This window comes from Macrobrachium nipponense, chromosome 26, assembly GCF_015104395.2.
Source record: "Macrobrachium nipponense isolate FS-2020 chromosome 26, ASM1510439v2, whole genome shotgun sequence".
Lineage (NCBI taxonomy): Eukaryota > Metazoa > Arthropoda > Malacostraca > Decapoda > Palaemonidae > Macrobrachium > Macrobrachium nipponense.
Genome location: NC_087215.1, coordinates 32,317,351 through 32,340,017, shown reverse-complemented (window position 1 = coordinate 32,340,017; position 22,667 = coordinate 32,317,351). Strand labels below are relative to the sequence as shown.

The window sequence follows — 22,667 nt, the reverse complement described above, 5'->3', positions numbered from 1 at the left end:
TGATGTTTCTGTTAGGTGATATATGTATCCATTTTCAACTGTCGCACCAAAATTATTTCATCTGCAATCATTTTTACTTGTTTATTTAATAATAAAAAAGTAATTAATCTATATTGTTATTTGATGATTACTAATGTAAATTCCAGCCGTATTTTAAAACTGATTTAAAGTTTTCTGCCTAGTCACTAACGCCACATAAAAAAAAAAAAAAAAAAAAAAAAAAAAAAAAAAAAACAAAAAAAAGAGACAAAAAAAAAAAAAAAAAAAACTGCATTCCCGATCACAAAAGGTCGGTAATATTTTACTGATCCTCGTGAAGTGTAGAGGAAATGAACCACCGTTTCACTCCCTCGGTATTGCTTTCAGAATGACGTCTTTGGCGGGAGTGTGGGTTACCGTCGGCAGCTCGAAGACCATGGGGATGGGAGTCTGTTCGCACGTCTCCAATCTAGAGAAAACGAGAAGAAGAAATTTGAAACGCGGGGGATGCAATCGTAAGTAACACAGCTCTCTGCCTCAGTTATAAAGAAGAAGAAATGAAAGGGAGTTGGGGTAAAAGTAAAGTAGAAATATTGGATTGTATCTAATTTAGAAATGTTTGTATTTTTTCGGGGTTAATTTGGTTGCAAAAAAGGGATAATAGACATGAATTAAAATAAACATTTTGAAGTAACGTAAAGTTAAGCTAAATAATGAATAAAGTAAACAATTGAGGGAATAAAGCTTTGCGCCTCATAAACTGTAGTGTGCCCGCAACTGTGTTTGAACCAGGAACCAGTTATTATTGTGGAAAAGGGTGTAATGGTCAAGGATTAAAGTAAAGAGTTTGATGTACTATTAGATAAAGTAAAGATAAAGACGTAAATAGAAAGGGAGGGGGAAAGATAATTCTGTTAAAAATATGTAATAAACAGTATGACAGAGAAAGGGTATAAAGTAAAACTCTATCAAGTTAAATAAGCTCTACCTCACGCGAATAGTGTAGCTAGTGCGGCCGTAACTCATGTTTGTGGAGTGAGCGCTTAGGAACCAGAAATTATAGTTAAAAGCTCTGTCAATATTTCGAAAGACACATATATGTATATGTAAGAAATGAACAAGATTAAGAGTTTCTTCTTAATAGTAAGATGCAACTAAAGTACTAAGAGAGCAAGTTTCAGTAAATATTCAAAGATGAAACATCCGGAGCAAGTAAAATGAAACGAAGAAGAAAGGAAGGTAGGACAATAATTCTGATTGTGACAACATAGTGGGAACAGAGAAAATGTAATCTAGTAAAGCCGTGATAAATAACCACTTTAGTCATAGTATAATACTGAATTCATGCGTTGTATTGCTATTCTGAATCCTTGTTAGTGAGCAAAGATCATAATTACGTAAGTAATAATTCAGAAAATCCAATGAAAATGGGTGGGCTTCGCTTCCGAAACACAAGAAAAAAAATGAACCTCACTTGTGCGTCCTAACAATTCTGGCTAATGCCACCTTGGCCTCGAGTTGAGCGAATCGAAGACCAGGACAACTTCTTGGTCCTGCGCCGAATGGAATGTAGGACATCGGGTGCCTGTTTTCAGAGGCCTTGGCTTCAGCAGAAAACCTGGAAGGGTAGGATATTGCATCACTAGAAAGAGGCTCGCTCTCTCTCTCTCTCTCGCTCGCTCTCTCTCTCTCTCTCTCTCGTCTCTCTCTCTCTCTCTCTCTCTCTCTCTAGATTTTCATCATTTAATGGTATGCACATTCACAAGTTCTATATTCAATCTTTCACTGATTTAGGTTTTTCACAGGATTAGCTGCTTCATAAACACACATCTCTCTCTCTCTCTCTCTCTCTCTCTCACACACACACATACATATATATATATTTATCTATTTATTTATTTATAAATACATCTCCCTTAGCAGTGGTAGCTCCAGAGTTTGAAGTCGACGAAGTAGCTAGCCTTATGACCTTACTGTACCCAAATGGTCTCGGATGAATACCACGTATCCAAATTACTCATTTGTACCCTCAATAGCGAGGCGTATACTGTTATCAATAGAATATAAATATCTTACGTATAAGGGTGGAAATCAGTCCACCGGAATATAGTCCTTAGCTTTCAACCAAAGTGTTTTAATGGGCCTTTTATACTTGAGACGTATCCTGTTTTAACAGAAGAATTTATATGAATTTTTATCACATTACTGCAACATTTTACTTAAAAACATTAAGCTACAAATGTCGCATATTCTCCAATTCGCGCTACTCGGTTTCTTAAGTTACTCGAACACTCGGCAGTCCGAACCAGCGACTTCCAGTCGACTTTCAAAACCATCCGGCTATCAGGAATGGTTTTTGCGCCTCAGTGGCGTGATTGGTATGGTCTTGACCTGCCACGCAAGTTCGGTTCTCGGGCACTCCATTGAGGTGTGAGAGATGTGTATTTCTGGTAATTAAGGTTCACTCTCGACGTGGTTCGGAAGTCACGTCAAGCCGTTGGTCCCGTTGCTGAATAACCACTGGTTGCATGCAACGTAAAAACACCATACAAACAAATGATCAGGAATGTTTTTATCGTCGACTGCAAGTCGATGGTTTGGACTGTAGTGTTCGAGTCAGATACCAAACCATTTAACACTTAAATAATTCCCGTCGATGATATTCCCGAATGGGCGCGAATTGAATATTAAACAACAATATACGAGTATATATACATACATACATATATATATGTATATATTTATACATACATACATATTAATATATATATATATATATATATATATATATATATATATATATATATATATATATATAGAGAGATAGAGAGAAGAGAGAGAGACGAGACGCGAGGAGATAGAGAGAGAGATGCAGAATTGTACCCACTCACCTTTCAGGATCAAATGTGTAAGGTTCAGGCCAGAGTTTAGGGTCGTGGTGAATCTGCCAGACTGGAATCAGAATGTTGGTGTCGGTGGGAATGGAGTAATCGCCTAGCTGTTGAAGTGGAACACGAAGAATCCATAAGATCAAGGGTGAGTAGCAAAACAGAGCATTCCCTCTCTTTCTATGAACGCGAAATAATGAACAGGTTTCTAAATGCGAATTCTGATCCTCATGCGAATGATATTGACAACCTAAAGACAAACCCAGATAAAGAGAACTAAATTTCGTTTGGTCATCACAGAAATGTCTGAGGAAATTATCAGCTCACTTGGTAATCTGCGTTCGTGTCCCTGGTGACGAAGGTGACCACAGGCGGGAAGAGCCTCAGCGTTTCGGAGAAAACCTGGTCCAGGTAGGTTAGTTTGTGCACCGTTTCGTAGGAGATGTGTTCGTATCCGTCCTGAAGAGAGGAACAAATAGCCGAGATAAAAAAGGAGAATAACAATGAGTTCAAACAATCTCTTCATGACTGGATGCCATAAACCCTTTGCTGGAGAGCTCAACAATAAGAAACTTTCATATTCATCCACCTCCGTAGAGATAGTGCCATCAGTGCACCTCATGCAGTGCCCTGTAAGCATTACTAAGGTTCTTTGCAACGTGCCCTCAGCCCCCTATCTGCAACCCCCTTTTGTTCCTTGTACTGTATCTCCTCTCATATTCTCTTTCTCTCATCTTACTTTCCACCTATCAACTCTTTCTTCCATCTTACTTTCCACCTATCTAACAATTGATTCATAGTGCAACCGCTAGCATTTCCTCCTGTTACACTTTTCAAACCTTTTTAACTCTCAATTTCCATTTCACCTCATAGGTCCCAGCGCTTGGCCTTGGGCCTAAATCCTATTCTATTCTATTCTCTAAGATAAAAAGAAAAAGAGCACTGAGGTCGAACAATCTGTTCATGAATCCTCAGCCTAAGTGTTCAGCAAGAAGCAACTTTCCTGTCTCCTCGCGGACTCTTCATACTTTTTCATCGGGAATGGTAAAGGGAGATTTTTGAGCGTTTGAGCAAGATTCAAGTGTTTCTCATCGAACAATCACGAGGCAAGTTAGAGAATAAAGGGAAATGGTACTTTGACGCACACACACACACACACACACACATGGCTCTAGAAAAGCATCGTGTAGAATTAGTAGCGATGTAGTGTGGAGCATTTTAAATATGAAGTCACAAATGGTAACTTGTCGAGGAACTGTTGAAAATCTTCAAGATGAAACAAAGCATTTGCTAAGGTATGTAAGTGGGAGCATGGGCGCCCACACATAGGGGCACCGCACATAGGGGCAAGAGGGGGCACTTCCCCCCGACCCCGAAATCCTGCAGAAAATTTATAGGTATATTACATTTCTTACATTTAACTACTTCACTTTGCTTTCCTTCCACTTTACAATATATTCGTTCGGTTTAAGTAAATTAAAGGTATAATATGTATTGTATAATATTTGTATGCAGTATATAACTGCCGTTGTTCTTTCTAGAAATATTTGAATTCAGCTGACCAGTATATGGAACTATTGAAAAAAGGTAATGTAACGTTGTATTTCTTATTGCATCTTGCTTCAATTAAATTATTGGCATCGCAGTTCCACTACATAAGATATATATATATATATATATATATATATATATATATATATATATATATATACATATATATATATTAATATATATATATATATATATATATCTATATATATGTCTATATATGTATATGTATATATATATATAATATATATATATATATATATATTATATATATATAATTTGCCCCCTCTTGGAGAATATTCTGCGGGAGCCCATGGATGAGAGAGTGACTATACTCTATTTTTTTCCATCTGTCCACCCGCCTGTGGTGTTTGCGTATGGTAACACTGCATCCCGGGCTTTAGATAGCTACATTCAGCTTACATTCGACAATATCCTATTTCGAATATTAACGGTGTAATTCGCATTCAGTAAATTATCAAAACACTTTTCAGTTGCAAATGTACATCCAGATATCCTTTTATTTACCTAAAACTTACACATAGCGTAACTATCTAAAGCCCGGGATGCAATGTTACCATACGCAAACACCACCGGCGGGTGAACAGATGGAAAAAAACCAAGTATAGTTTGCTGTTAAAGTGGGCCTAGGGTTGTGCGCACATGAATGTTTAGCATTTGCATTGACTAAATGATTCAAGCAGTCAGAAAAAAATGGAATGCAATAATGAAGTTTTTATTTTTTAGACCAGAAAAGCCCTTTATGAATGAAATGAAGAGTCGCTGATTGTGCAAAGGATTTGGTGTTTTTGATGTAAAACGAAGAGAAACTGGAGAGAGCTGTGAAAGGGTTTGGAAGTTTGCACAAAAGGAAGAAGTGAAAGTCAGGAGTTCAAAAATAATATTGGTGTGGATAATGGAAGACTGGAGGCACCCGATTTGTGAAGGTATTTGGAAGTTCATTAAATGAACGGTGTAGCAAATGGGAGAGGAAAGACACCAAATTCACGAGGCATAGGGTTTGCAAGTTTTCTGCTGAAGGTCTGGGAAAGAGGAGGAGTGATGTGGATGCAAACTTTGAAGCGTTTAGCGTTTGAGGTGACTGCTGAGCCAACTCTCCTTTACGGAAATGAAGTATGAGTACTGAATGCAAATGAAAGACAAAGGGTAGAATCTAACGTTTGTGGGTCTCGTGGTGATGAAAGGCTTCAATTGAAAGGGGAGAGGTTTAAAGATATGAAGGAAGTGGTCAACAAGGTTATCATGGTCATAAAAGACGAATCTCAACGTGTCCAATGATTTTGTCAGATGTAGGAAAATGAGAAATGACTTACTAATGAAAAAATGTGTTTCACTGGGAGGATGCTGGTTGCAGGGGACCAGTGGGACGGGTGTTGAAGGGAAGAAACCTAGTACTACATACTAGAAGATAGGAAAGAGTGCTCACAGGTAGAGGTTAGTGGCGCAGTGCAAGTGACGGGGTTAAAAGTGCAGCTGAAAAGCGCCTCAGTGGCGTGATCGGCATGGTCTTGGCCTGCCACCTTGGTGGCCGCGAGTTCGATTTTCGGGCATTCCACTGAGTGGTTAGTGATGTGTATTTCTGGTGATAGAAGTTCACTCTCGACGTGGTTCGGAAGTTATGTAAAGCCGTTGGTCCCGTTGCTGAATAACTACTGGTTCCATGCAACGTTAAAACACCATACAAGCAAACCAAACGTGCGGCTGAAACACCTTAGTGTGCGCATAGAAAACGTCACGTCATCCAGTTTGTTGGCGAAATCAGAGGAGCAGTCATCAATTTTCGAATTAAATTTTTCCGTTGGTGTCCCGAGGTCCAGTCATCCACACTGACCAATATATAAATTTTCTACATGACCAGTCACGGTTTCAACCTGGAAATCCCGCCTACGCAGAAACCCACAGATAACAAAAGGCCACTAAAGGGTTTTTTGTTTCCTTAAACAGTAGCCACAGATAAAGATCCTTATAGAAGTAACTACAGATAAAGAGCCCCCATACCTCTTGACCTCTTATTGAGGCTGCCTATCTACCTGACAGCCCAGATGTCCTTGTAAGGTAGACGATAAAGCGGGAGTCCGAGGGCAGATAAGGGGGATCGCTTTTCAAAACGTGGAAAGAAACGGTCTCTTTCACTCACAACGAATGACGCATATGATTATTGGGTGCCATAATCGTGAGCGTTCGCTTCGAGGTCAGGCTATATCTGTCTTATCAAGACGACGGTGTTTATAGGGGGCTGACCTGCCGATAAAGGCCCTTTTCAGAAACCTTACAACAACCAGTAAACAGTGATAAAAGAAATATCTAAAAACGCTGAATCATATAACACAATCATTACATTCCAAAGTCCGTAGGGTGGTTGTACGTGGCTTTTCCTAATCGAGAACCCACGTAGGGTTGGGGGCGGGCGGGACGGGGCGTGGCCGCCAATGTGTAACAGGACGTCAAGTAAAGCCATAGATGAGCAAGTTGCCACAGATGGAATGTCTTCATATGAACGTGAAAAAAGAAAAAAAGATGGCGTTCGTTTGAACTTGGTGACCTGTATTTTACTTGGCTTCCCTTCAACTTTCTTCGATTTTTCCGAGAGAGCATAATATAATTGTAATAAGAAGTATCATCAATATTATTATTGAGGAATACAAAAGTTTGGTAATATTATTAAGTTAGTTAAAGTACACGTATCGAAAAAATGACGATCGTATAAAAAAAATGACGATCAACTGGATAGAGTTGACGGTAACTCCCGCAGATGGGGCATTCTCGTACAATACCGTTGTCACAAGCAAAAAAACAAAGAATTTAATAAAAAAATAAATACATATGGATACGTTAAGTTTTATTACTATCAACGATTACGTCGGCCTCTCATGCGAAGTTCGTTCTCAGGTTTCTTGAAAATGAATGGCTGTGGATGCTTCCAAGTCACACTGCAACCTCTCCCGTTGAAGGAGGATTCCTACTTCCTCAGTTTGGCCAAATATTGTGTAAATAAATTAGATATTTGTCTGACACTATGACGCTACAAACAATCGCCATTATGACAACATATTTGTTGAAATATCGCTCGCCTCTTGTCGGGTTTTGTAAAGATAGGAAAAAACGACACGTCACCACTGTTTACATGAACAAATTTTCAATGAAAATAAGTAACGTGTGTGTACTATATATCTATATATATAGATATATATATATATATATATATATATATATATATATAATGTAAATTGTTACCACCTTGCATCAGTCGTCTGTGATTTATATACCTATGGTTCATCTGCAGATACAGATACACATTACGTTTCTTACTAATTCCATGAATGATATATATATATATATATATATATATATATATATATATATATATATATATATATATATAGAATTAGACAGAAACATGATGTGCCTGTGCAGATGTACTACCATAGGTAAAAGTTAAACAAAGATGACACATACAAAGTGGTAGATACGTACATTATATATGCTAAAGCAACGACGCAAATGAACGTACAGTTGGCCTAAAAGACATCAGCACCTGACTGAGGTCAGTGCTTCCTCACCACATGTCATCTGTGCATAGAGTACTGACTTCGGTCACAAATGAGGTTAGAGCTCCTCCTCCCCCTCCTCTCAGCCGCTAATATTTTTTAACCATCTGTATGTATGTTTGTATATCACTTAGTATGTAAATGTCTGTCAGTCCTCTGGAAGATTTCTTAAACTTGAGTCGAAACAAATAGGGTTCGTACCCTGTGTTTCATTCTTCCCTGTGGTACATCTGCATCTGTTCTATGACAGGTAAATTTAAGGTTTTCAATTTTGTCTCTTACTTGGGACAAATATACTTGACATTGTAAAGGTCGTACAGTCACACTTGGTTAATGGACCCCTTCACTAATGGACAGTTCGGCTAAAGAGTGATTTGTCCAAGGAAAAATCCACCCTGTTAATAGACTTTTGCCCAGTTTAAAGTCGGCCAAAAATTGACTGGCTAAAACAGACATAGGATTAGATACATCAAGTGTGTGTGTGGTTCGCACCTGAAACAAAGGGAAGGGTCCAGTCTACAGGTGGGTATGGCTTAGCGCACATCTCTGCCAAGCTGTGATGCACTATGTACCTACCCCAGGAACCAAGAAAAGAATGGTAATGAAGCATATAAGGAAAATTTACATGAAATTGAAGATTACAAAAACGGTGACTTACCTCAATGTGTTCACAAAGTTCTTGATAAAGCTTTTCTTGGATGTCAGGATTGCAAGCCAGGAGGTAGGCTGTATTCGTCAAGGAATTTGCTGTCGTGTCAAAACCTGCAATCAAGAACATCCACGCATTGGCGATGATCTCTTTGTCTGACATGGTCTTCTTTGCAACTTCATTAGCCAACATCGAGTTAGTTGCAGAATGTTGTTGTCCTGCTTCATTTATCTTTCCATTTGGAACAGTTGTCCCATTCTGAATGTTCAAAACTTTCGTGTCGTTTGGGATCTGCCGAGATTCTGCTGCATCTAGCATGAGCTGCAGAACGTCAATGTTCTTCTTGGACAAATCTTCCCTTCTCGCATCCAGAACTGTCTTCAGGTGAGTCACAACCATATTGGTCATGCGACCCGACAGGGCAAACGTGTTATAAACGAAGGCTAAGACACTGAGAAAAATGTTGAAATAATTCAACAAATGGACTACCGGATTTATGGCATTTCTAAGGAACTTCCGGGTTGATGAGAGAACCAAATCATTATCCTGGTCCCTCTGGCAGTGCCTCTTCATGGCCAAGACAGCTTCACATATGACATCTAAAGTGAGACCTTGAAATATGGTGTACCATTCCAGGGGCTTCTCTGTGGCATTATGGTCTGACACAATTTCCAGCAGTTCGGTGACCCTTTCATTAATGATGCCAATCATCAGCTTCATCTTTGACATTGAAAAAGTTGGCGTCAAAATAGAGCGAACGTCCTTCCACCTCTGGTCTCTTAGACCCACAAGTGTGTTGATGATGGGCTCCACTTCGACGAGGAACCTAGGTCTATTGGAAAAGTTGTGGAAGTCCTTCACCAGCACTTGCTTGATGAGATCCAAGTCCTTGACGACAACGATGGGCTTGGCACCAATATAATACCCAAAGATGTTACCATACTTCTCCAGCCACTTCCCAATGACCTCTGTGGCTATAGTCTTCCCTGTCAGAGTGCGCATGCTGCCATGGATCAAGTGTGGCTTTACATGAGGAATACCCAGACGTTGGAAAAGGGAATGCTTGTATCTCCTGACACGCACCCAGTGGATCACATAAAGTACAATCGTTGCAAAAAAAAATGTCTTGGTGTACTGGGTCATTCCTACACATAGGAGAGACCATAAATATGAGAGCATGTCCAAAATCATTTTACCCAGTGTTTATTAGTTTGTCTAATCTTGGTTTCAGTGAGTTACAAGGTTTTGCTCCCTTACCTGTGGAGAGAGATAAAAGGTTAATTTCATAAATCTATAAACAAACTCATTGTGTTGTCTTCCCTTGAAGCCACCTCCTATTGGAGGAAATGGTTTAATATATATATTAAACCATTTCCTCGAATAGGAGGTGGCTTCAAGGAAAGACAACATAGCAATGACTGCTACATCCTTACTGTAACCACTGGACTGTGAGTGGACCATCTGTGCAATAAAACTTCCACAACATTAGCCACGTCTTACATCTACACAGGTTCTTCTGCAGTGTGTTGAACCATCATGGACATTACACAATTTACCCCTGTCTTGTAAGCATTCTCGCACTTTCTGGAGATTAAGGCTGTTTCATTTACCAAAACTCGTTTCAGCCAATCTAGCCAACCCAGGTCTTTCTCTCCTCCTCCCAACACATCAGAATTTTACTCTTTTTGTCAATCATTCTCTCCACTTGACTGCACCATCTAAAATTTCTCTGATCCTTTTATCACTTCTACATATTTGAATATTTCTCTTTGTATCATTTCCTCTTGTTCTGCACATGCTACACATACTACACATATAGTCCATCTTAACAGCTTCCACTTTGTTCTTTCATTCGTATCCAGTTTCCACACTTCACTTCCCACTTCCACCGAGGAGACAGTTGGTTCAAGAATCCCTTAATATGTTCTCACCCGGGATTCCATTGACAATTCAAGTCTCTTCCCAGACTTCTGTACATACCTAGCTTGCTTCACTTATTCTGTGACTTACCTTTGGTCTCGTCCTACCATCATCCATCATGTTTACTTCCAAATGTTTTAAACATCAACAGTCTCCATTCCTCCATTATCCATATTAACATTCACCTTCCTGATTTACATTGACTATCATAGCCTTCTTCGTGCCCACATGTACTCTTAGCTTTCCCCTTTAACAAACACTGTCAAGCTCTTCTACTAGTTTCTGTGGTGGCTCTTCATTATTCCTCACTAGGACAAGATCATCTGCAAGTATCAACCATCCCATACTCCATTCACAACTCATTTTCCTTCCCCACTTCTTTGCAAGCACATCCTCACTCTGCCCCACCTTTGCCTTCTCACACCACTCCATCCATAAAGACACTGGACAGCCCCAGACATAACTCACCCGTCTCTCTAGCCCTCCCCTCCCCCACCCGCCATTTTTTATAACCAAATAATTATTTTTTCTATCTATTTATCAACACGTTTCACTTCCACCATAAAAGATTTTTCTGCTGTACCTTACATTCTCAACGTCTGCCACAATGCATATGACATTTCTGTCATAAGCTTTCTCCACTTACAACTTTTTCCATTGGCCGTCAAATTTTCTACATAGCTGTTTTATAATAATTACGAGATCCAAACACTTTTCTTTGTCTAAGTTCACATTGTTCTTCACAAGTCAGTCCTTCTGCCGTCTGTTTGATTTTTGAGCATAAATTCTTCCAGACACCTTCCTTAGTCATATTTACAGTTACCTCTGCCCATTGTGCAGTTGTAAAGAAGAACAATCACTCTTCTCACCCATTAGTCCAGAACCTTTCCTTCGCCCAGACATACCTTGCCATCCTTCTGATTGGAGGGGGCGCCAAAGAAAAATGAAGCAACGCTATTTGCAGCGTTCATCTTTTTCATCAGTCGTGTTTTGACTACCCAATCTCAATGCATTATTTTCACGGTTTCCTGAGCTCTGCCCCCCAATGCTTTCACACTCTGACCCACCTCCTGCCTCCTAACTTCCAAATCTTGTTCACTTTCCACCTCTGAGCATCGTTCTACCTAAATGCATGGGCCTAGAAAACGCCTTTAAATAAATGAGAGAGAGAGAGAGAGGAATGTAGAGGATAAATTGGAAGATTTTGCCAGCAATCAGAACTTTCTAATGATAAAACGTAAGTACGTGTTTAGAATCCAGAGACGGGAGAGTAACTGGTGTGATGTAGCCTATAAGCGTTATTCTGAGAACAGATGCATCGTGTTAAGTTGTGGGATAAATAGAAGGATCGTGAAATGTGGAAGACTCGTGTCTGCAGATGGTAGTATATCACAGGTTGGGGAAATGGTAAAGAACCTATAGAATATTAAACTATAAATGTGAGTGCAGCACTGTGCCTAGTACGAATTTGATTGTAATAAACGAATAATTAAATTTGTCATTCTCGCGTAAGGACCGTGAGTTAACGAGAAACAGAAAGAGAGAGAGAGAGAGAGAGAGAGGGGGGGGGGGGCGCTCATTTATTCACCTTCTATTGCTTTTTTCTACACGAGTCCTTTCAAATCGTAATCTAGATAACTTATTTAGTATTTTACCATTCACTCTAGTGTTCTAACTTAGAAAGACTCGTCTTCAAAGTACCAACACCGGTCCCTCGTGTACGCGGCAAAGTTCCACTACCAAAGTTAGATACCAACTGGCCGAAGTCCGCCAAATTAAGCTAAGAGTTTCGTGGTTAATAATTTATCTTGACCGTGGGGAATCTAGTTAACCTGGGTATCTATAGATGACACCCAAAGCGTGTACGATGATTTCAGAAACTGAAAATTAAGTTCAGAATCATCTCACTCTTCTCTGACCTTTGCTACGTAATTACACCCAGAAGATTTTACACAACTTGCTTTTTGAAACTAACCTGATCGTACAAATTCAAGTCTGCGCTGAAGTAGGAGGTAGGAAGGATAAGCCCATCTACCTGGTGTTACGGCCGCCGTATCACTGCCGAAATTTACACCCTAATCTCATCTTACCTTGTCACTTTTTAAGATGTGTTATCTTTGTCTTTTTTTCGTAATACCGGTAACACTAAGGGCCTTTTATATGAAGTATCACAGGAATACAAAATGGCAGGCCTATGCTGGCTTTGTAGGAAATGGTTACAAGAAACTGTATCGTAGAGAACATGGGGATATGCTGGATGTAGTTATCATATAATATCCTCGTTATTTTAATAGTTTTCATCATTTTCCTCCATTCGTTGTTCTACTTCTTGAGCCTCATTGCTGCTTGCATTAGTACAGTGATAATTTTGCGGTATTTTATTTTTTAGCCGAAATTCTAAATTAGTGGCTGGAGAAGAGTCTTTTTTTATGCATTTTTTAAAACGAAAGAACAGGGAAATTTGAATTGTGTAAATAGAAGCTGTATATATATATATATATATATATATATATATATATATATATATATATATATATATATATATATATCATCGATCCACAACTTTCTCTTACATAGTGTTTTGCCCGTGTTCGTAATTGCAAAGAAATAAGGTATGACAACTGATCGTAACTATTTTTTTCCTTTTACTTGCCATTCCTTATCCAACGTAGAGACAGAGAAATGGCATACGATCAAAAGACGGAACAGTGTTTTGGGATTTTCTGGTCATGTTGGCGGAATGAAGAAAGAGCGGGTTTGGTGCGAGTGTATAACCCAGGGGTGTTACAAGGAAGGAGGCGGAGAAGTGGGTGAAAAAAATTCCATGCTTGGAAGCATACGTCATTCTTAAGACCTTGATGTATCCAGGAAATTTGATCATGCAGTAATGACGCACATGCGCAGATCGAGCTACAGTAAGCTGCCTGGTAATATATAGTTATTTCATCTAATTATGTGTCTTTAACGAATGTAAAACTTACTGTAAGGAACCAATGTGAACAGCGCCTCTTTACCATAATTTGCTTCATTATGTGTAAAACGCGCAAAGTGGTAGGTACTATTCTTTACGCTTTGTTTATTTTGGAATATATATATAATATATATATATATATATATATATATATATATATATATATATGCGCTTCAGATGGATTGAGCCTCATCGCCATCGAAAATCTGTAACATGTTTAGAAATGTTCATAAATTTAATCAAGCTAATTTACGTCCTAATGGCTATATAGGTATCGAAGTTCCTGCTGTACGTTCAAAATAAGAATGCCATCAAAACAATCGTTTGGCCATTGTTTGGGTCTCTGTGTGATGCAAAACTTCGTGGTCCTCCATGATTATATAAATGAAAAATAAAAACATAAAAAGTATCATTTAGGTTTCCACCATATCATTAAAATTTTCCACCATATCATTAAAAAAAATCATACTGTTTAAGGCAGCTTACGCGTGCTTCTTGTTCGTTTTTTCCCCCCTTTTATTGCCTCACACCTGATAAATGGAATGGGAAAGGTACCGACTCATAGAACCTGTAATATCAAGGAATCGAGACGAGCATAAATTATCAAGGCTTTTTGTGATTAAGCGCGTATATACACTATATATATATATATATATATATATATATATATATATATATATATATATATATATATATATATATATATATATATATTACACACACACACACACACACACACACACACACACACACACACACACACACACACACACATATATATATATATATATATATATATATATATATATATATATATATATATATATATATATATATATATATGCATGCATTGCTTTCCCCCAGAAACCCAAAGCTAACACTGATCATACGAATTCTTCGAGTTTGTAGGAAGAGAGATAACGTACAACTAAGAAAAGGTTGTAAGATTTCACATTAGATCATAAACTCAAGGTTAGCAGTGATGTATTTTTAACTCGCGTACGTGCGATAGTGCAACAAGATCGTTGTGTATAAGAACACAAAAGATGTTTAAGACATTAGTTTACAAATATGTCTTTCTGTTTGATAACAATTCCTTTTTGGCAGGATCGCGGAATTCCCATCCTTAAAAAAAATTCTTCGATTAAGTGACAATGAATCACTGTAATCACATATGACAGTTAACGTAAATAATAGTTTGAGAATATTTCTCTTTAAACGAAACATTTTTCTATTAAAAGTTTAACAGTTAAATGCAACTGCAATTTCATTGCTGCATTGATAAATGATATAACTGAAAATCGAAATCGTAACCCTGACTTATCCTCTACCTCTACAGAACACACCCAAGTTCCGAGGGAGATTCTACGCTACACAATTCAAAAGTTTAAGAGGAGATGTTTCTCATTGCTCTCGTAAGTAGGTTATATTGTTCTGGGGACTAGTGCTGACCTGATAAGTTCATTTATATTTTAAGCCATTACTCCTGGTGGACCATTATAGATGGTAAAAGAAAGATGATAATCTACATGATTTGGCTTCAATATTTCAAGGCCAATAGAATCCTTCGAGCCGTCCAAATTACTTGATGTCATTTACAGCGTGTAACGTCAAGTGCGTCTATTTCTTATTCTTTTTGCAGTGCAATTGCAGTGACGTATCAGTAATAAACTCCAGGTTTAGACTCCCTTCGTTCTGCCCTGAACAACGCCTTTCATCAGTAGTTCCTATAGGTAGTATCTATAGAATGAAGATACCCCATGGCAGATCTTTTGACCCTCTCTTGATTAAATTGCTATAACTTTTTACGCGTTATGAATTTACTACAACAACAGCAACAAACAACAACAACAACAACAACTACTACTACTACTAATAATAATAATAATAATTATAATAATAGTAATATAAAACAAGAAGAAAGATATCTACAACACAAGGCAGGTCAAAATTAGGTCAAGGTCATCTACAAAAGCCTTGAGAAAATAAAAATAATCTATGATTTGTTTATTATTTCTTTATTATGAAATAAACACATCCACTTCCTTCATAAAAATTACTTTTTGGTCCACTGTTTGAAAGCATTCTTAATTCAGAATGCAAACTGGTATAGTTCTCCTAATTTACAAACTTTCTGAAAATGAAAGACATTTTCCCTCTCTCTCTTACACACATAATATATATATATATATATATATAATTATATATATATATATATATATATATATATATATATATATATATGATTTTTGGTTATCAGAATTCATTGTTTTCGTTAATTCCCCAAACCTGTTTGGAAAATGAAAGTTGAAAGAATTTGCGCGCGCTCGCACGCGCGCACACACACACACACACCACACACACACACACACACACATATATATATATATATATATATATGTGTGTGTGTGTGTGTGTGTGTGTGTGTGTGTGTGTGTGTGGGGAAAGATACTTGCATGGGACAAGTATTCCCCTGTAAGGACAACGCCTTATCGTAATTTTCTCTGTATATAATTCTACAATCGCGTTGTTCTTACTTCCCTCCTCGAGACTAATTATATCAGAGCCTTCGCAATTAAGGGATCTAGTGTTCTTTCATGGATTTCGTCTCTGATATATACTCGTGACTGGCTTATTGTTGTCTCTGACACGCCAAAAAGCAAACTGTTATTTTCTTTGCAAAAAACAAAAGGATATGTCGATCATTGTTACATTGTTACAAGAAGTTCTGCGTCGCTGTGCAGAACTATTGATTGATTTATAAACGGTCTATTTATTATTTGTCATAACTTTCAGATATTGGTACATTTATCTCCATGAGTTGCTTCATTATGCTAAGTTCTATTGAACTATTCCCGTCCTCTTTACTCTTGTCATTTGTCATAAGTGGGCATTCTATTCAGCGGAGAACAATTGTTTACTTGCTGCAGTAAGTATGCAATTCAGACGAATAGTAACAAATTAGGTAAAAGATTTTTCTATAATTTGAAATGCATATGCAAATGGGTTTATTTTATTATAATCATATTGTTGATAAGATGAAAGTGAACAAGACTGACTAAAAATAAAAATATGAACAGATTTTAATCAGTTGTGGTCGTCACGAGACGCACTATTCTCTCAGGCTTTATTCTACCCCGTAGAAGAATGTCTTGGAAAAAGCTTGTCAAATATGTCTTCTTGTTGTAAGTGATTCATCTTAGGCCTCTTTTCCGATATTGGCCCTAAGGAATTAACGCCAATGGTGTATTGAGGCCTCCGAGGAGGACTGAAAGAATAGACCAAACCGGCCAGGTGGAGAAAATGAGGTTTAAATTTCCGGAGAAACGGGAAAACGAGGGAGTAAAAGCGCTGAAGCTAACTCAAAGCAGAAGGTGAAATAGGAAAAAAGATCTATTTTTCGTTTGTTGTTTTCTTAGTTGCCTTCTTTTATTTTAAGTTCCTTTCATTCGTGTGTCCACTCCCTCTCTTATTTGAGCCTGTTCCGTGATTTCAGTGAGAAATTCCTCGAAAGGAAAAGGCTTGGTTGAAATAACTAGCTAGCCTAGTAAAGTGTCGAGTCCTGGTTTTGAGTTTTTGAGGTTACCTACCTACCTACCTAGGTAACCTCTATTGGTTTTGAGTGGCCAGTTTTGATTTCCTGCACATGACGGACTTAAGTTGCTTTGATGCTTATTAATTACTGATTACAACTGAATATGCTTTACTGTTTGTTTTAGACAATTCACGCAAGGTCGAAATGGCAGTGACAGAATCGAGAATACTCCTATCATTCAAGTTGACGAAAGCAACGGGCACCTTTTGCCTTTTCTCTTGTCCTAATACCCTCCTCGTCCTCCTACTGTAGCTAGCTAGTATAGGCCTCCTGCCTGCGAGGTCCACCCCAGACGGGGCTTACCCCAGTCAGAGGTCTGACTCAGACCAGCCTACGTCAGCCTATACCTAGTATCAGATCATGTTTCATAGTAATAGACTGAGACTGAGAGAACGAACAAGAAGTAAGAAAGTGGTTGACCACGATGATGTGTTCTGTGGATAAAACTGGTCTAAATGCTGAGGCTAGTAATATGTCTTAGGCCCCGGTTTTGGATAAAGGGCTCGGAGGCTTGGTTGAGTAGCCGGCTCTCTTTATTTAGTATTTTAAATTGTTGGTTTTTGAATCGAACGAGTGTTGCACTAGTGGGACGTCTCCTTGATGGTGGAGGAGGGTGTGTATCAACGCGTGGCCTTAGAGTCGCCCTCTCAGTCGCCAACGCAGTCTAGCGACAGGCTGCTGGATAACAAGTGCGTCCAGTCGAGTGCCAGCTCCTCCTCAGACAATCTAGATGCGACTCAGTCGACTCAGACGCACACCAACACCAAGGTACCATTACTGTTAGACGTAAGTTTTTGGCCGACGTTTGAATGAGCACTGTGCTGTCTTAGGTTAGCCTAGTTAAGCATTCATGTGTTGCTATCAACTAGTTATATTGTGCTTCTTCATTAGACAATGTTGACATGTGAATCGTTGGGCAAGTCTAGACTAGGCTTGATCAAATCGATATAATTAGGACTTCATAGACTAGGCTGTCATGATAGGCTTTAGGCTATTCATTGCTTGGCCAAGTAAGAATTTTGGTAAAAGAGCAGAAGAGTTACGCACGCTACTATTTCTGTGGGTTGCGGTAGCTTTAAAGCAGACCAAAGACCTGTTTCAAGAGGATACACACTAACCTAACATTCTCATAGCCTAAAATGTCATATCTGACCTGGCCAGGGGGTCTTTGACTCCCAGGGTCCCCAGCATGATATTATCACCAAAGAACTTACGCGTGTGCAACTATTCCGCAATGTTACCAGAATTTGAATGTCTAATAGTGATATACTTATATTTAAATGCATTAGATGTAAATGTCTTACTACTTGAGATTAGAAATTTTCTTGAAATGATTGTTGTAAATCTACTGTGAATTGTGCTTTGTTTTAAGGTATAAGATGACAAGATGTGATCTTTGGGGAAAGAGCCTCCTCCTCCTCCTCCTGAATGATTGTTATAAAAGTACAGGAGTCTGCACACTCAAACTTCATCTAACTCAAGACCAGAGGAGCTTTGTCCCCTCCTTGTCACCCCACCTCTTACACATTCGTCACCTCTTACAGTCACTGAGATCTCTTGGAAAGCTTCATGGGCTTCAGGCAGGACTTGCTGCCACCATTTGTTTTATTCACATTGAATGGCAAGCTATATATTGTTTTGTTTACATTGAATGACAAGCTTTATATTGTTTTATTTACATTGAATGACACGCTTTATAGGTAGTAGTACATAGTTTCTGTTGGGTGGGCATACCTACTGTGGGGAAAGATCTGCCAGCATTTGTTGAGATAGTGCCAAGTTGTATGATTTGAACATTTTATCTGCAAGGATAATTGGTGCATTTTTGGAGTGACCACAACAGCTGGGCCTGCAATTTCAGCTGGAATGAGCAAAATCATTGGCAATGTGGAAACCTCGTAGCATACCCACCAAAGTCAGAGGTGGGGTCGTAATCACTTCCTGTGTTCGCTGGATAATATTTTTACCCTATACATATTTCATTATGCCTGCCATGTTGATATGAGCAAATTAACTCAATGAATCTCACTTTGAAATGTTTTTAATCCGGTGATCTCTAAAGGTATTATAATTAGATGTGTGATCACATTTTTATGCAGAAAGAGGATAAGTTTGACAAATATGCATTGTTGCTGAACCCTAATTGCTGACTGGGGCTGTGTAGTTTTCTTTTATATAAGGTACAGTGTCATATTAGAATACAGTGTTTAAACAATACCCATCCATCTTACATGTAACATATAAGTAAGACTGACCATTAAATAAACTTTATTGAGAGTGGTTGATAACCCTTACATTTTATTTAAACAGGTCACATTCTACTGCAACCATTTTTTTGTATTTACACAGGTCATGTTTTATTGCAACCAATTTTGTGTCCTTGGGAAGATGAATCACTATAACTACTATGAAATTCAGAGCCCTTGTTCCAGTGTTTTTCAGAATAACGTTTTTTCTGTGCATTTGACAAAGATATTACTACTTAGCCATAGTATACTTTACATCCCTACCTAATTTTCAGCAGCATTCTTTATTACTTATATTTGGAAAAAGTATATTCATAAGAGTAAAATAAAGCAGCCGAAGCCAGTGCGGAAAACACTAATGAATGAGTTCAAAGTTAAGTGTGACGTAAACGTGAAGTACCGACATCTCCCACAACGAGATGACGACATACATCTGTCTCTGAAATTCTGTATGAATATTCGCACCTTGTCAAGGCTTCAAGAATAGCGGCTATGATAAGTCATTGTTCTTGAGGTTGCAGGACAGTTTTTGTGATTTGACTTCCACAATTGTTTAGAAGTGAGGAGACCCGTGGCAAACACTATGTAAGCTTGAACATTTAAATGAATAATAGGGCCCTTTTTTGGGTAAGGATAAGGAGTACACTCGGACATCCAAGGCTACTACTACTACCACTAATAAAACATGTAAATAAGGAGTATTGTTTGTACAGTGGTCCCCTGTATTCGCGTTCTCCGGATACGCATTCGTGGATTTCTCTCTGGAACATTTCCCCGCATTTTTCGTGGACAATTTGTCTATTTGCAGAATTTTTTATGAGAAATATCCATAAATTCCAGTTTTTTTTATCAATTTCATCATAAAATGCACTTTTTGTGATTTAAACTGTTGGAAAAACCAGGTTTAAACATTATTAGTGGGTTTTTCTTGAGTTTTAACTAACAAAATAGGGGATTTAAAGCATTTTTATATGGGTTCCAACTATTCACGGATTCTAACTATCCCCCCTGCAAATACAGGGGGACCACTGTAGTATTTCATTGTTTCCAGAGGTGAAGACTTTTCACGAATAGCCAATTATTCTTCGAGGAGTAGGCAAGTTAATGATGTCATAAGTCATGTCATTAATTATTAAAAAAACATTAATCTTGAGTTTTCCTGGTGATGTCTACAAGAAGTCAGTGTTACTCTTATAATTATCAGAATAATGCAACTTTCGTAATATACAGTAAAAAGTTAGGTAGGGATGTAAGATACCCTGTGACAATGTGTCAACTTTTTCAGGTATGTTGATAAAATTTTATTCCGGAAAAACACCGGGACACCGGCTGTGAATCTATAGTAATTTTGTAAACATTTAACTTTCATTGGTAACATCATTTGATTAATTTTGGTAATTTTAATGTATTTGTAGTTAATGTACCAAGAACCAAAGCTATTAGAAAAGACTTATCTAATCTTATTTGTTACTACAGAAATGCAGACCATTTCCTTTGATGTAGAAGTATTCTTCTGCTAAAGCTGGATATAGATGTTAAAAAGTGGTAGTCAAGTTGGTTGATTTAGTAGGTAAATGAGTCAGATGAAACTTCCACTCCCTACCATAAGCAGGCACTTTTTCTTTGGAGATGGTCAAGTTAATGTTTCTTGTTACAATCTGACAGACTATTGAGTTAGAACTCTTTCATCTTTTATGGTGTGTACGTTTTTTTTTTTTTTTTTTTTTTTTTTTTTGTACAGTCCAGGTTTGAACAAGAACAGTTAAAAATAGCAGGGATGAATGTTGTAAGCAGATTTTTGGCTTTCATGTCCTTGGTGCTAGTGTAACCAGTTTTGGTATTCTGCAGAGGAATTTGCTGGTTAGTTTGCTTTGCAGTGGAGAGGTTCAGCACCAGTTGAGGAGGCCAAAAAATTCTTGTTTGATTTTATGAAAGGGTTCCCATCAGTTCCTCCAGATCTCTGGTTCCTTCCCAAACTGCCTTATTTTTACCCCTACCTTCTGCTCATTCTCTTGCTTGCCAAGACAGTGTATGGACATGAGGGTAGGCGACCAGCTACAGTCAAGCCCTCCATGTTCATGGACTTTTGTACTCACAGATTTCTTCCTGGAACATATATCCCCATTATTTGCGGGAAATTTACCTAGCGCTGACCACGTACCATCTAACCTATGCGCTTGCGTAGCAGGAGCCTGGAACAAAGATGGCGGATCTCCCCCCTCTACTTGCTGGGAACAAAGGAGAGTGCAAATTATTCATAAAAATTACCCAAGGCCCCTCCTGACGTTTCCGATACAGAACCGCTAGGAGAAACCGAAGGGGTATGAGACAATTCAAAAGCAGGTGGAGAAAACATATGGAGCAGCCTGGTTTATTACCGATACACCCCAAGAAGCCGGTAAGGTTTGGTCATCCAAAGATGGCGTACCCCTTTCTTTTGTATTGGCTTTTCCCATAGAACTTCTTCCACTGTTCCACCGACCAACCGCGACAAACAGAACACGGATTAGTAACCGTACATACGTTTTTGTACATGAACTTCCCTGCCAATATATACTTAGCTTAGGTCTCTGACGCACGACAGAAAAATCAAAAACTCGCGGCACACGCTACAGGTAGGTCAGGTGATCTACCTTACCCGCCGCTGGGGAGGCGGGTTTTGTAAGAACCAGTCCCCCTTTCCTGTCAGATTTATTTTTTTCTGTCGCCGGCTGGACAACACCTGTTGTTCAGTCCTTACGATAGTTGAAATTCGTTCTCGTTGCCGACGATTTGGATTTTGGTGAAGTACACTTTGGTTGTTGGCTTGGCATACGCTTTTTGGACTGTTTTTGGATTTTTCTTTTGGATTTTCTCTTTCATATCTATAATCATGGATGATTCTGAAGTTAAGAAACCTAGTTTATTTGTTTAGGGTTTGTTCAGAGAAGGAATGTAAAGTTAGGCTTCCTAAAGCTGCATTAGATCCTCACTCGGTATGTGAGTCGTGTAGAGGGAATGAATGCTCTTTTATTAACCTTGCAAAGAGTGTGAGAATTTGGATGAGGATGGTTGGAAGGCTCTCTCTTCTTATGTGAGAAAGTTAGAGAGATAGGGTGCGCAAGGCTTCTTCAAAGAGTTCTAGATCGAGGGTGAGTGAAGTTGACGCTGAGAATCCTGTAGTAGAAGTAGTTCCTTCTCCAGTTTGGCAGGCCTGCGCCCAGCTTTGAACCCGAAGATTCGTTTTCGGAAGTTGCTTCCTGGGAGAGCCTCGATCAGGAGTAAGGAGAGCCTCGCGCGCTCCGACAAGGTAAGAGTGATGA

At 38.5% G+C, this 22,667-nt stretch overlaps 2 protein-coding genes across 6 annotated transcripts in view; one reads left to right on the top strand and one right to left on the bottom strand.

The window, feature by feature from the left end:
- Positions 1-254: 254 nt before the first annotated feature.
- On the bottom strand, positions 255-12,612 carry LOC135199800 (cytochrome P450 3A29-like). Its single transcript, XM_064227941.1, has 6 exons — positions 12,529-12,612; positions 8,643-9,890; positions 3,195-3,326; positions 2,871-2,977; positions 1,454-1,597; positions 255-448 (listed from the first exon to the last, which is right to left on the bottom strand). Exons 2-6 carry the CDS (start codon positions 9,822-9,824, stop codon positions 343-345), a joined length of 1,671 nt encoding a protein of 556 aa, XP_064084011.1. The 5' UTR covers positions 9,825-9,890; positions 12,529-12,612; the 3' UTR covers positions 255-342.
- Positions 12,613-16,656: 4,044 nt separating this feature from the next.
- LOC135200158 (palmitoyltransferase ZDHHC18-like) overlaps positions 16,657-22,667 on the top strand; it is a 98,491-nt gene continuing 92,480 nt past the window's right edge. For 2 of the 5 annotated variants that reach the window (XR_010311219.1, XM_064228514.1), the window contains exon 1: positions 16,905-17,887. Coding sequence is in view for 3 of the 5 variants with exons in the window: in XM_064228514.1 (XP_064084584.1) it covers positions 17,720-17,887 (168 nt within the window). In the remaining 2 variants the exon portion in view is untranslated. The other 3 variants (XM_064228513.1, XM_064228511.1, XM_064228512.1) reach the window with 3 other exon arrangements.

Bases quoted from the DNA above. Each gene is read 5' to 3' on its own strand.
- LOC135199800 (XM_064227941.1), bottom strand. From the start codon at position 9,824: ATGATTTTGGACATGCTCTCATATTTATGGTCTCTCCTATGTGTAGGA. The intron at 2,978-3,194 runs GTGAGCTGATAA...CCACTTCAACAG, and splicing joins ACACGAACGCAGATTACCAA to CTAGGCGATTACTCCATTCC. The intron at 449-1,453 runs GTGAGGTTCATT...CGTTTTCTCTAG, and splicing joins AGAATTGTTAGGACGCACAA to ATTGGAGACGTGCGAACAGA.